We start from the raw sequence: 13,595 nt of genomic DNA on the forward strand, positions 1-13,595 counted from the left end.
ATCCACCATCCCTGTGAGAACACATGTGTGTTGTTGCTTTCTCTCCAGGTCACTAAGAGGGTCACACTTACCCTCTTGAGTCAAATATGACTACAAATATTTTCCTCTCGGGAATCCGACTGGTAAGAAAGATCCCCGGGCTCTCTATGAAATAAACCATCCCCTAGAGTTGCCTCTCTCCTCAATCTTCCTATTTCCTGGGCGTTAAGAGTGCCTTTGACGTCGCAGTTGTGAGAGACCATCTGTTTTCACAATGGAAAAGAAAATAAAAGCTCAGATGTGAGACCTCAGACTCCACACTTCTCTGAACTGTTCTCATCGTAGAGGGTAGGAGTGTGCATGCGCACGCTTGTGTGTGCACACACACGCAGGGGGAACGAATTCAACGGCAGACATGCCTCTGTCACTAAGTAAAAATATCTTGGAGCTTTTGTATTTTTGCCTTATTAATTACACAATTAGAGAAAACCTTAGGGCACAAGAAAATAAGTGAATTAGGGAAAAGCGGAAACTCCAGGACACACTGAAGTTTAAGTTAAAGTAAGAAAGACTCGTATCAAATCTCACGTACGTAACAGTAAGAATTGCAGCTGGAATCTTAGCTGCTCAGGGCACAGTTAACAGTAGCAGACGCAGGGGGAACACCAGACCTGCTTAGTGCTGAGACCAGAGGCCGACCCTGCGGAACCCACACGGTGAGTGTGGCTTCACCGCCCCGTTTAGCCTCGGCGCCCTCCTGAGCCGGGGACGTGGCAGGGACCAGGGAGACGACATTTGCAAACATGTGAAGGGAGTGCGAGAAACTGGCAAACTGCCTTCAAGATGGATTTTTTACAGTGTCGGCTTTAATCTCAAACTAAGGTGAGCCCTCTGCATCCCTGTCAAGTCAAGGGGCTGCAGTCTCCCAGGGCAGCGGGGTGGGGGGCAGGCGAGTGGGGGCAGGAGTGATCCCACTGTTCTAGGCTGTCGCGAGGCCTGTGACCCCCCCAGGGGCCAATTACACAGAAGCATGGTTGCTGGGAAGTCCCAGAGGGCTTCTAGTCCTTGACAGTGACCCAATTAAAGAGGTACAGAGGTGCACTTTTATTTTTTTTTTTAATGAGGGGAGCAATTAAGTAGCCAGAGCCATGTGGTCTGAGTCTCCCATACAGGGCACACAGAACTTTCCAGAAGCAGTAAGATGCTCACAACGCTCTGCCTGTCTCCCTGGGTGGAACTTCTCCTGGCCACATTGGGGTGGGGACAGAAGGTTATGTTTTTGTTCTTATTGCACAACTTTTGAAAAACAGTATTTTCAGCTTCAGAAAAACCAAATAGCATTCTCTGAGAGAGCAATCTGTGGCACATGGTGGCTTCTTCCATGAAGAACATAGCCCAAAGGTTAGTGTTGCTGACACAGCATTCAGGGGGCAGAGTCGGAGGGTGGGCACCGTGGGAGGCACTGTTGGCCTCAGGACCAGGTGGGAAGTCAGCCCGGATCTGCCTGCAGGGCTGGCAGCCCCGGGGACCTGGCCAGCACTGGGCATCATGGGGGTGCCGTGCTTCTGGGTGCAGCGCTGGCAACCAGCACCTTAAACGCAGGGGACATAAACTTCATCTGCGGGCAGCAAGGAGGTTGGTTTTTGTTTTGCAACATTTGTAGAATTCATGGAAGAACATGCAAATGTCCCCAGACCTTCACAGCCCAACATAGAGAGGCTCTGGCAGGGGAGGAAAAACCAAGGTGGAAACCAACAGTGGACGCAGACCTGCTCTCCAGGCTGGCCCTGGGTGGCACTGGACCAAGCACATTTTAGTCTTTGGTCCCAGACACCTTTGCCAGGGACCAACGATCGCAGAGCCCAGGTGCACTTTCAGGCCATTCTGAGCCACAAGCTGCCGCCCAGACGCACATCAGAAAGTTCCTGATGGCGTCCCGACTTTACCCTCTGCAGGTCTGTGGCCAGTGGCGTCCTGCACCGTCCGTGTCTGCCTGCAGTGGCATCACCTTACCACGGCTCCCTGCAGAGTCCTGGGCCACAGCCAGGCTCCGCACCAGTGCCCACTGCGCCTGACGCCTGAGGCGCACACACGCTCCCCACGTCAGCATCATGGATCCCCAGGCCGGCTGTGTGGTGGTGACGGGTAAGAGCCTGCTTCTCGGCTTTCCCATTTGCCCCTGGAATGCTCACTTGCCTGATCTGGCATGAACAGCTCCGGGAGGGGGACAGAGTGGCAGCTGGTGGTGTTGCTGACTGCGAATGAAGCTCGCTTCCTGCTATGCCCTGTAAACCCGTCAGGCACCAGAGAATTTCCTGCTTCCGCCCTGCACTGGCTCCAGATGACCCCCGAGTGGCAGCGGCTTAAGTCTGACATGCCCTTCAACCCTGCATCCAGGCCAGTGCCTGTTATGCCGGGGTCTTGGGCCGGGTGGGGCCAGGTGGCATCTGTTGGGGTGCTGTTGCGTGGCAAGGAAGGAGGACCTGCAGGCCCAGCTGGGACAGGGCCCTCACAAGGCTGCACAATTCCCTACAGCGTCCACCTGCAGAGGGGCACAGCCCCCACCTGAACTTGGCAGGAACAGCAGCTGCCCGCCCCACCCCACAAGTCACCCCAGCCGCCTGTGCCTCGCCTGCTCACAGCTGGCCCCTGCGGGCTTCATCTCCACATAGCTTTCATTTTAGACACCTTTGGCAGTTTCCCTTCTTAAACTTGTGCTGGAGGAAGGAAAGGTAACCCCAGTGAGGATTTCCGTACGTGTGCAACACGGAACGTTAACCTGTCTTCGCGTTTTCAGCCTAGAGTTCCTGCTCTCGGTCTTGCGCAGGAAAGAACATTCCATGCAGACCCTGCGAGCGCCCTTGCTCCCGGTCGTGTTATTTTCAGTCTGGAGGTGGAGCGGCTCGCATTACCCTCGAGCTGCTTGGGGAACTGTACTCCTAGTGAGGCAGTGCTCATCACGGGCGGAACACGGGTACGGGAGCGCCACGGCCGCTCTCAGAGTCGCACTCGCCCCTGCCTCAGCCGTGCCAGCCCCCGGGGCTGCTGGCAGACGTCTTGGGGAGCAGCGGTGCTGCAGTGCCCCCGCGCCTGGAGCCTGGCTTCCCTTCGTGAGATGCGCTTGGAGCTGCCAGGGGCAGTCTCGTCATTGAATGGGATGTGCCTCACGGGTTCAACATTGCGGGCGACTGGCACCAGCGATGCAGAGAGACACGGCCAAAGCATGAAATGCACCCGCCCTGGGCCTCCCTGGGAGGACACGTCTCCCAGGAGAGAACTGCTCCACCTCCTTCTGCGGGTTCCACCCAAGGCCGGCCTGCAGAAAGCGAGGTGGCTCCTGCCAAACAAGGGTGTCAAAGCTTCGCCTGCTGAGTTGCTTCTCCGGATGTAAAACAGAGAGAGAGGTGGGAAAGAGAGAAAGAGCCCCTGTCCACTGGTTCACACCCCCAACTGCCCACAATGGCCGGGGCTGGGGGCCAAAGCCAGGCGCCAGGGACTTAATCCAGGTCTCCCACACAAGTGGCGGGAAGCCAGCTGCTTGGGCAGCCTCTGCCGCCTCCCAACATGCAGATTAGCCGGACGCCAGCACCAGGAGCTGGGGCAGCTCTCTGATGTGGAGTGGGCCCACCAGTAAGCGGCTTCTTAACCGCAGCCCGAAGGCCTGCCCTGTAGCTTCCCTTTTGATCCATTTTGCCTTACTTTTCTGGAAGAGGTGAGACTTGGGTTGGGGGTCGTGTGTTGCCCCAGGGGTGTCCGACTCTCCAGCACCTTTGTGGAGAAGGCTGCCGCTCCCTCCCTCCCCTGCTGAATCGCTTTGGCACCTTTGTCCACAAACAGCAGGGCAGATGCGCGTGGGTCTCTCCCTGGTTCTCAGCGAGGCCTGGATTTTAGCCCCAGGCGTGGACACACGTGTTTTCCTCCCCTCCCAGTGACGCTGGCGCCGTTCCCAGGCTGGTGACCTTGCAAGAGAGCCTGGCGGAGGCACAGCCCGGCTTGAGAAAACTTTGGTTTCAGGTTTCGGGCCCTTCCGGCAGCACCTGGTGAATCCCAGCTGGGAAGCAGTGCAGGTAAGCCCCCAGCCCCAGCCCCAGGAGCTCAGGCCCGCACCAGCATACAGGCCCCTTGGCAGCTGGAGCTACCCGGGCGGGAAGAAAGCAAATCTGCGGGCCCTGGGACACAGCCTGGCCCTTAGGTGGTGGCTTGTCCGTCCTCCTGGCTCCGTGGGGAGAACAGAGGCCAGGATGACACTCAAGGGTAGGGTGGGGAGTGCCCCAGACTGCTCTTTCCGACTGAGTGGCCTTGGAAACTATCAGCACCCCCAATTTCCCCACTCATGACATGGGGGAGCGTGGTGCTGATGGTGCGTGCCCAAGTTTGGGAGATAGCACTGGGCAGGTGGCATGTGGGGTACCTGGCGCAGGCCAAGTGCTCAGGGCAGCGTTATCGCCCGCTACTAACAGCACACAGAGAAAACACATCCGGGCAGCCCACGGGGCAGGCAGAGAGGAGACCTCGCCTCCACAGAGCAGTCCGCCTCTCCTCTTTGGAGTCATTTTCAGCTTAGTCCCTTGGTGTCAGCTGGAGGCTCGGGAGCTGCCCGAGGCTTATTCCCACGTGACCATCAATCCCATGCTGCGTTGGGGTGAGCCAGACGTGGGGTCTCTGGTCCACGGAGCATCCCCGTCAAGCCAAAGCGCACACCGTACACTTGCAGCAACGGCAGCGACACTGATTTGCTCACTGCTGGCACGAGACTCTCGAGCTAGAATTGGGTTTTCTCAACCAAGAAACAGCTCGCAGAACCCTGCACGCTCTGCCAAGCCTCGCCGCTGCACACAATGTACCAGAGAAGCCGGCTCCGGCTTTTGGCAGCTCCCGGTGTCTGCAGCCGCTTCTGTGAAAAATAGCATGGTTTCTGCCAAAGCCCAGATGGCCCTGAACCCGTCCCTTCCATGCTGCTGTCATGAACATGGAAAGAGCCAGACAGCCTGGGTTCACCACCCAGCTTCACCGGTGCCAGCTGTGGGGTCCTAGACAAGTCATCCAACTTGCCAGTGCCTCGGTTTGCTCACCTGTAAAATGGGAATGAAGTTCTGCAGCAGGAAATGAACACACGTAAACCCTTGAGAGCCGGTGGGTACCTGCAGGCCTGTTGCTCTGTTACCAGCAGGCAATTCGAGCCCTCAGGCCCTCGGCTGCGGGCAAACAGGATCGACCTTTGCCGGAGTCACAGCAAACAGAAAATGAGAGGCTGGGGGCAGGGCAGAAAGAGGTTGGGGCCTCCCAGCAGCAGCAGAGGGCAAGACCCTGCTCTGAGGAGCCTTTCCCTACAGGCCACCTGGGCAAGCAGGCCAAGGGTGGTTTCGGGGAGCACTCGTGCACACACATGCACACATCCACTCTTGCACACACACACGCACACCAAGAACTGCAGGCACACGGAGTGAGTGGTGAGCACGCACACAAGGCAGCCAGGGCGAGCTCCCTGAGAAGCAGGCTCTGCCTTTAAGCCAGACCTTGGGACACCCCCGGGACTTGAGTCCCCTGGTCTCCCACAGAATCGCAGGCAGTTTCTCTTGGGGACTGAAAAGTTGCCAAAAATTAAGATGAACTCAGTGTCAGGGTGTCCATTTCTGCCTTAAAAAAACTTCTGGGGCAGGCATTTGACTTAGCAGTTAGGACACCCACGTCCTACGTCACACCTGGGCTTGACTCCCACCTCCGTTCTTGACTCCAGCTTCCTGCTAATGAGCAGGAAGGCAGCAGCGCTGACTCCAGTCCCTGTGTCCCTGCCACCCACGTGGGAGACCTGGATTGAGCTCCCAGCTGCCGGCTTCGGCTCCTGCTCTGTCCTGGCCATTTGGAGCATTTAGGGGAGTGAATCAGTAGGTGGGAAGTCTTTCTCTGCCTCTCACATAAATAAACTTTAAACATTCTGATAGAAACTTGCAACATAAGTCCTAATTAACCACTTGAAGTATCCAGCTCAGTGGTGTCACGCACAGTCCCGGATTTGGGCAGCAGATTCATGGCCAAGTTTATCGCACAGAACTGAAACTCGGCACCCACTGATCAACCACCCCCACTCCCCTCCCCCCAGGCCCTGATCACATCCACTCCATGCTCTGCTTCTGCGAGCCTGACCATGTTAAATAGCTCATGTACGTCACCTAATCTTCGCTTTTTTGTGACTGGTTCATTTATCTTAGCATGCTGCCTTCCAGGTTCCAGTATATCACAGGCTTTCGCCCGTTCTGAAGGCTGAATAATGCCCCATTGCAGGCATTCGCCATAGTTTCCTCATCAGTGTATCCAATTTTCTTCATCAGTGTATCCACTGAGGGTCACCTGTGGCTTGCTTCCACCTCCCGGTGTTGTGAAAAATGCTGCAGTGTGCAGGTCTCTCTGACATCTTGCTTTCAGCCCCCCGGAGCTGTGCTCAGCAGTGGAACTGCTGGATTCAGTGGTCGTCCTGTGCTTTTTTGAGGGACTGTTGCATTGTTTTTCCAAGTGACTGCACCATTTTATGTTGCTGCCAACAGTGCCCACAGTTTCCCCACATCCTTGCCAACACCTGTTACCTTCTGTTACGATAGTGGCTGACCTCCTGGGTAAGAATTGCTATGGTTTTAGTCTATAAAAGTGAGGAAGACATGAACCCACGTGTCACCGCTGCACCAATTGGTGTTGGCGCTGTGCCCTGGTTTGCATGTCTGCAGATCCCTGGCTGGGCTGGGGTTGGGCACCAGATCAGAGCTTGAAACACACCATAGGCAGAAGCAAGACTGTTTAGTCTCTTGGAAAGTCACTCAGATGAGTAAAATGCACAGTGTTGGGTCTAAGGGCAAATGCCCTCCATCCCGGGCCAGCTCTATGGACACCAGCGAGATGTACAGGGTCAGCTTCCCGCACCTCCGCTAGGGTAGGGGTGAAGCCAGTAGCCCCAGCTGCCCCTGAGCACATCCTCAGGTGAACTGTGTCCCCCCAGGGATGCTGACCCCTATGGAGGTGATCAAGTGAAGCAGGGCTCCCGAGGTGTGCTCCTGTGACAGGAACGGTGTCCTTAGCAAGGGGACCTCTGGCCCCAGAGACAGACACTCACAGGGTAGAGAGGCAGGACAGAGGTGAGGACCTCCTAGGCCCAGGGGCGCAGCTGGCAGGCGGCCCACCTCCCGGCTCTTGCTCTCCCGATTTCTTCCTTCCAGGGGCTCCTCCCTCACCCCAAGGGCTCTCCAAGCCCTTCACCTCCTCTCCCTGCACTCTGGCTGGCCCACTCCATCTCTGTCTGTGGCTTTCCCCCCAGACTGCAGCTCTGCCCACCCCTGCTGTGCCGGTGTGTCCCCCAGAACCCTCGCCATGAGCTCCAGACACACACAGAGTCCAGACGGCAGCTCCCCTGGGGCACTGCAAACTCAGCAGGTCTGACCTTGACCCCACGACGTCCCTGCCCACCTCCATCTCCTCCTTCAGCCACTCCGGGGCGGCTCTGACTCTTGAGTTCCATGGGCACAGACCTTTGTTGGCTCCCCGCTGCCCAAAGGGTGAAGCCCAAACCTGGCTACGCAACCCCTGGACGTCTCCAGCTCCTGTTCCCATCCCCCCATGAGCAGGGCTCCCTGCTACACCACCGACCCAGGCTGCTTATCGGAATACCTGGGGGCACCCCAGGCAGTCTAGGTCAGACATGAGGCCGACGGTTCTACGTGGCCCATCACACCGAGTCCCCCTGACCGCTTCGGGCTCCCCCTGCCTCTGCAGCTTCCTGGGCTGGCAGCCCCTCCCCTGCTTCCTCATCTGGCTCAGGCCCACCTGTCTGCAGGACTCGGTGAGCCCCTCTGTGAACACGCCTCTCCCGAGACCCCACCTGACAGGTGCAGCCATGTGGCACCTGCCTCTCCAGGCAGGAGCCAAGTCCCTCTGGCTGCCCCCTTGCCACCTCATGCGCGTGCTAAGGGTGGGCTCTGGGCCCAAGGAAGACCCCTGGGAGTAGCCCCCAACCACCCGAGGCAGGTTGATCTCTTTCCGCAGGAGCTCTCCAAGCTGGGCCTGGGGGGTGACACGGAGGTGGAGCTGCGGACTCTTCAGCTGCCCGTAGATTACAGGGCAGCCAAGCAGAAGGTCACCAGGATCTGGGAAGACCTTCGTCCGCAAGTGAGTGACGGCTGCCGGGGAGGTGGGGCTGGGACGGTGGGGTGGGGGTGGGGGGCCCTGGGGCTGCGTTTGACGGCTGAGGTGCACCCTGTCTGCGTGTCCTACCCACAGCACAAGGCTCCCACGGGTGTTGATGGTTCTGGGCCTGCTTTTGAAAGTTTAAGCAGAAACCCGGAGTAGGTCTTTTTTTTTTTTTTTCTTTTCTTTTTTTTTTTTTTTTTTGACAGGCAGAGTGGACAGTCAGAGAGAGAGACAGAGAGAAAGGTTTTCCTTTACCGTTGGTTCACCCTCCAATGTCCACTGCGGCTGGCGCACCGCGCCGGGAGCCAGGTGCTTCTCCTGGTCTCCCATGTGGTGCAGGGCCCAAGGACTTGGGCCATCCTCCACTGCCTTCCCGGGGCCACAGCAGAGAGCTGGCCTGGAAGAGGAGCAACCAGGACAGAATCCAGTGCCCCGACCGGGACTAGAACCCGGTGTGCCGGCGCCGCAAGGCAGAGGATTAGCCTATTGTGCCACGGCACTGGCCCTGGAATAGGTCTTAAGAGAAAACTTGGTGAGAGAGGAGGAGGAGGAAAAGAAATGGATGAGTTATTCCCGGTCGGGACAGTTCCTCCCCAAGGAGGGGCTCTGGGTTAGGCCCACCCAAGCCTGCGCAGGGCAGGTCGGTGGTGAGGTGGGACGTGGGTGAGGGCCTCCTAGGCCCAGGAGAGCAGCTGCAGTGTGGTCCACGCTGGGAGGGCCCACTTCACCACACCCAGCCTATTTTATCTGAGTCTGATTACCGTATTAAAGTACTCCCCTCCCACCAAAAGCAAACCCCAAAAAGCAAAACAAGAACCAACCAGTGGCATGAAAACAAACTGCCAAGCCGTTAGGAGAATTCCCCAAATGTTTGGATAACATAGCAGCTCTTTCTGAAAAGGGAGAAACAGCTCAGGTGAGATTAATGGGCTTCCTGCTGGGCTGTCACGAGCTACAAACCACGGCGAGACACCAAGCTTCTGTGTGGGGCTCTACGGTGCCAGCCCCCCTGCCCCAGCCCCTGGAAAGGAGTCTACCTACCGTGTCCTGTAGGAGCTTCTGAAATAGGGCAGCATTTAAATGAAAATGCACCATGGGTTTCTATTCCGTTAAAGCCTCCCCACCGCCTCATTTTCCTGCCACCTTAACTAGGGGACAAGACTAGGAGACCGAGGTTTCCTTGGGGGGTTAGGGACTTCACGTGTTTTGCACCTCGAGGCCAGGCTCATCCACGGCCCGGGCCTTCTACATACGTGGTGACCACAGCGGGCCTCGGTTTGCTGCACTCTCCCTGCTGTCACGCGTGTCCACACAGCTCGTCGTGCACGTGGGCGTGGATGCCTCCACCAAGGTGATCGTTCTGGAACAGTGCGGCAAGAACCGAGGCTACCGGGATGCCGACATCCGGGGCTTCCGGCCCGAGGGCGGCGTGTGTGTAGCCGACGGCCCAGAAGTGATTGCGTCTGTGGTCAGCGTGAGGGCGGTGTGCAGGCGCCTGGCCGTGGAGGATGTCGAGGTGGCCTTTTCCAGAGATGCGGGCAGGTGCGCTGTGAGGGTGCTGGGGCACCCAGCGGGTAGGGAGGAAGAAATGAGCTCCAGTGGCCGGCCGCTCCCCCAAGAGGGCATCTTCCCACGCCAGCTGGCCAGATGGTCCCCAGGTGCCACCCCACAGCTGCTGGCCGCCCAGCCAGGCTTCCCCCAGCACAAGCTTTTCCGTGCATTGTTAGCGAAGGGAGGGAGGCCCTGACGTTTTGTGGGTGCTTGCTTTGGTTCTGCAGGAGAGACCAGAGTTGTGAGTTCACTGTGCCGACCCAGCCTCAGATAAAGATTAATTTTCCTTTGTGTCTTTGGACTCTGACATCCAGTAGGCACTTTATTCCATCTGCAAAGAGTGAGTAAACACATAGCTCAGCGAGGACCTAAGTGAGACAGGGACTCACTAGGTTAAGGTTTCCGGACTAGTGGATTGCAAGTCTCCCAGTCTTGGCCACCTCAAGGTCACGAGCCCAGAGCTGAAGAGGAGGTCTCTCTCTGGCTCATTCCTGGCCCCAGGCTCTGTCGGAGGCACAAGAACACAACTTGGGTCTCCCTGGGGGCCGGCCTCGCTCAGGCTGGGTGGATGTCACAGAGGAGGGAGGTGACGTGGCATTCCATGTGGTTGCAGGTACGTCTGCGACTACACCTACTACCTGTCTCTGCATCTCGGCAACGGGCACGCGGTGCTCGTCCACGTGCCTCCGCGATCCCGCGGGCTCCCAGCCAGCCTGCTGGCAAAGGCCTTGCAAGTTATCATCCAGGCCCTGCTGGAGGAGAGTGCAAAGGCCCGGGCCCAAAGCCTGGTTGGCAGGAAACCAGCCCACGTGGATGCCAGCCAGAGAGAACCGGCAGAGAAAATGAAGAGCTTCAGTTCCGGGGAGAGTTCACCTGTGCACCGAGAGGCTTCCTAAAAACTGTCCGTAAAACAGTTCGCGCGGAGGGAAAGAATTCTGAGTTGGCGACAAAAGCAAAGCGTCTTTTATTGTCGGCGGGAAGATGAACGCCCGGAGAGGGTTCGTGAGGACTCACGAGCTTCAGCTTCAGCTTTCGTGACAATGAAACAAAATCCTAGCAACGCTTCTTCCAGGCAGGTGTGCGGAGGTCTGTGTGAACCTGCCAGTGGCTGGGACCCTAGACCTGTGCTGTGGAAGCCGCCTGCTCCAGGTGGCCCATTCTTGGCCTCCAAGTCTGTGGCTCCAGGTCTGGCGAGCAGCTTTGGAGTTGCTGTGTCTCGACTGTCTGCTTTCTCTCTTACGTAAGCCATTTTTAAGTGTATAGCTCAGTGAGATTGTACGTTGTTGGGCAACTAGCGCCACCACCCATTTCTAGAACTTTCTTATGATCCCAAACTGAACCCTCTGTATCCATTAAACAACCATGAGCTATGCCTTATGTTCCCAGGCGGTGGGAATCACCGTGCGGTAAGTAGACTCACACCTGTCCTCTGTGTCCGTCTGGTTTCACTTAGCATAATGTCCTCAAGGTCCATGTTGTGGTGTAGGACAGCACTTCACTTTTAAAGGCTGTATAATATTCCACCCGATGTATCCACAGTTTTTTTATCCACTCATCTATAAACGGACACATTGGGTTGCTTCCCTTCTACCTGTTGGCTCTTGCTAAAAATGCTGCGTGGACGCGGGCATGCGAGTCTCAGTTCAAGTCTGATTTCAGCTCCTTGGTGTCTGCATAACCAGAGGTGCCTTCCTGGGCCCAGTCCCTATTCTCTGTCCACGTTTCTGTCCACGCCCAGTGGCCGTGCCATGTTATATCCGTACCAGCACTGTTTGATCAGTCTAGTAGCTGGGCTCAGTTTTTCTCTGTGGTCAGCACTAATCCCCATCTTTATTCTACTTAGTTTTTAGTGATTTACTTATTTGAAAGACAGTTACAAAGAGAGGGAAAGCAGAGGTCTTTCATCTGCTGGTTTACTCTCCAAATGACAGCAATGGCTGAGGCTGGGCCAGGCCAAGGCCAAGGCCAGAAGCTTTTCCTTGGTCTCCCATGAAGGTGGCAAGGGCCCCAGCACTTGGACCACCTTCCACTGCTTCCCCAGTTGCATTAGCAGGGAACTGGACCGTGCCACAATGCCAGTCCTTGCCCATAATATTTTTTATTTATTTTTTAAAGATTTAATTTTTAGAAGCCAGAATCTGCTTTCTGGCTCCTCTTGTTCCATCTCGGGTCAAGAAGCTCCTGGTAAAGTTGTGTTTGTGCAGCATTTTCTGGGGGAGTAGCCCCACTGCAACCCCTCTGGTGATGCTGTTTTCATGGGGGAGTGACAGCGTTAACTGGAAAATGTCTCATTATGTTGCAGTGCTCACAAAGGCCGCTTTCCGCTTCGTTGCATTAAAAGCCCTCCTAGCTGTGATTGGGCCTCCGCTCTAGGAAGCCTTTGCAACTTAATGACAAAGGACAGGGGACCTCTGCATACCTGAGCGTTTGGGAGACACGCGACAGGACTTCCTTAGCAAACCAGCCCGGATCACCTGACACAGATCAGCATTGCCGCATTGCAGCATTGCCCAGCGTCGGGGCCCACAGGGGGGCGGCTGCATGGTTGTGAATGCGCTTCTGGGGCAAACAGCTGCAGCTCAGAGCCCTCAACTCCCCTGCTTCCAGCTCCTGTCCCACAACACCGGCAAGCAGCGACCTGCTCGGGGCTGGTGCTGATCACCGGCGCCACACCCACAGCAGCCGTCAACATTTAGGCCGCTGGGAGGTCCAGGGCCATCCCTCTGGGTCCCCCAAGGCTCTCCAGGCAGAACCCAGAGGCCCACGCCCACCCTGGTCCATGGGCATGGCCCATGTCGGCAGAGTGGACAGGCGGCAGCTCTGAGTCTGGAAACCACAGCGAGAGACGGAGCGCTGGGTTGGTCCTTTTGAGGCTGGGGGCCTTGGGCAGGTCTGCGTGGGCTTTCGCTCCTCTGTACCACAGGATAAGAGCCCTCCCTCAAAGGCTGGTTGTATGCAGAGAGAGAACAGAAGTGAGTCCGTCAGTGATGTCGGAACACTAGGAAAGCCACACACCTGGGGGCGGACTCGCGGCTGGACCTGTGGGGACACGGCCCCCCGGGGTGTTCCTCTGAAGTTGCGGCACTGAGAGGCCCCCACACTTCCCAAGACCCGGCCCCTTTGTCCTGAGAAACGGCCGCCCCTCCTGCACCAAGGATAGGGCACACCCGGGTCAGCGCCCTGCAGGACACAGCAGCTCAGAAATGTCACCTCCAGTCACCCAGGACGGTCCCGAGTGTCAGGTGCTCGGTGACAATGCTGAGCAAAAACCCTGGGGCAAGCTCCTGGCTTCCGGCTCAGTCCCCAGACGCCACAACGGGCTGGAGCCTGGACTCCATCCAGGCCTCCCAGGCACCCAGGGAGGGACCCAGTCACCCCAGCTGTCACTGCTGCCTCGCGGGGTGCACACTGGCGAGGAAGTCAGAGGCAGGAGCTGAGCTGGAAATCCAGCCCGTGTGCTCTTAGTGGGACATGAGCGTCCCCACCCGTCTCAGCTGCTAGGCCAAGTGCTCCTGGGTCCGAGCGCTCGCAAGAATGACCAGGCCCTAAGTACCCAGGACCTTTGCTTTACCTCTACTGTCTACACCTTGACCCTTCACTCTGCGGCCAACGGCCCAGCTTCCATACAGGGCTGTAATCCCGCGTGGCCCAAATCCAAGCAGATGCTGAGTCCGATTTGGGTGTCCTGCTCCTACCAACTCCCTTCCCCCAACGCCCGCAAAGGGAATGCCTGCAGGTGGCCGGGTCCCCACAGCACGTGGCGATGCCTCCAGCACGCCTCATCATGATGCGGCTGCCCGGGCGTCCTCAGCTGTGAGGGACCCCCCCACGATGGGGAGCGTGGAAGTGCTCTGCCCACGGGCGACAGAGATCAAGCCCGCCTTGGGCCGGCT

At 57.4% G+C, this 13,595-nt stretch overlaps 1 protein-coding gene across 1 annotated transcript; it reads left to right on the forward strand.

Moving 5' to 3' along the window:
• Positions 1 to 1,975: 1,975 nt before the first annotated feature.
• Positions 1,976 to 11,181, forward strand: PGPEP1L (pyroglutamyl-peptidase I like). Its single transcript, XM_062204546.1, has 5 exons — positions 1,976 to 2,124; positions 3,994 to 4,046; positions 8,008 to 8,130; positions 9,467 to 9,693; positions 10,316 to 11,181. Exons 1-5 carry the CDS (start codon positions 2,091 to 2,093, stop codon positions 10,596 to 10,598), a joined length of 720 nt encoding a protein of 239 aa, XP_062060530.1. The 5' UTR covers positions 1,976 to 2,090; the 3' UTR covers positions 10,599 to 11,181.
• Positions 11,182 to 13,595: the final 2,414 nt, after the last annotated feature.

The sequence above is a fragment of the Lepus europaeus genome, chromosome 11, assembly GCF_033115175.1.
Source record: "Lepus europaeus isolate LE1 chromosome 11, mLepTim1.pri, whole genome shotgun sequence".
In the NCBI taxonomy this organism is placed as follows: domain Eukaryota; kingdom Metazoa; phylum Chordata; class Mammalia; order Lagomorpha; family Leporidae; genus Lepus; species Lepus europaeus.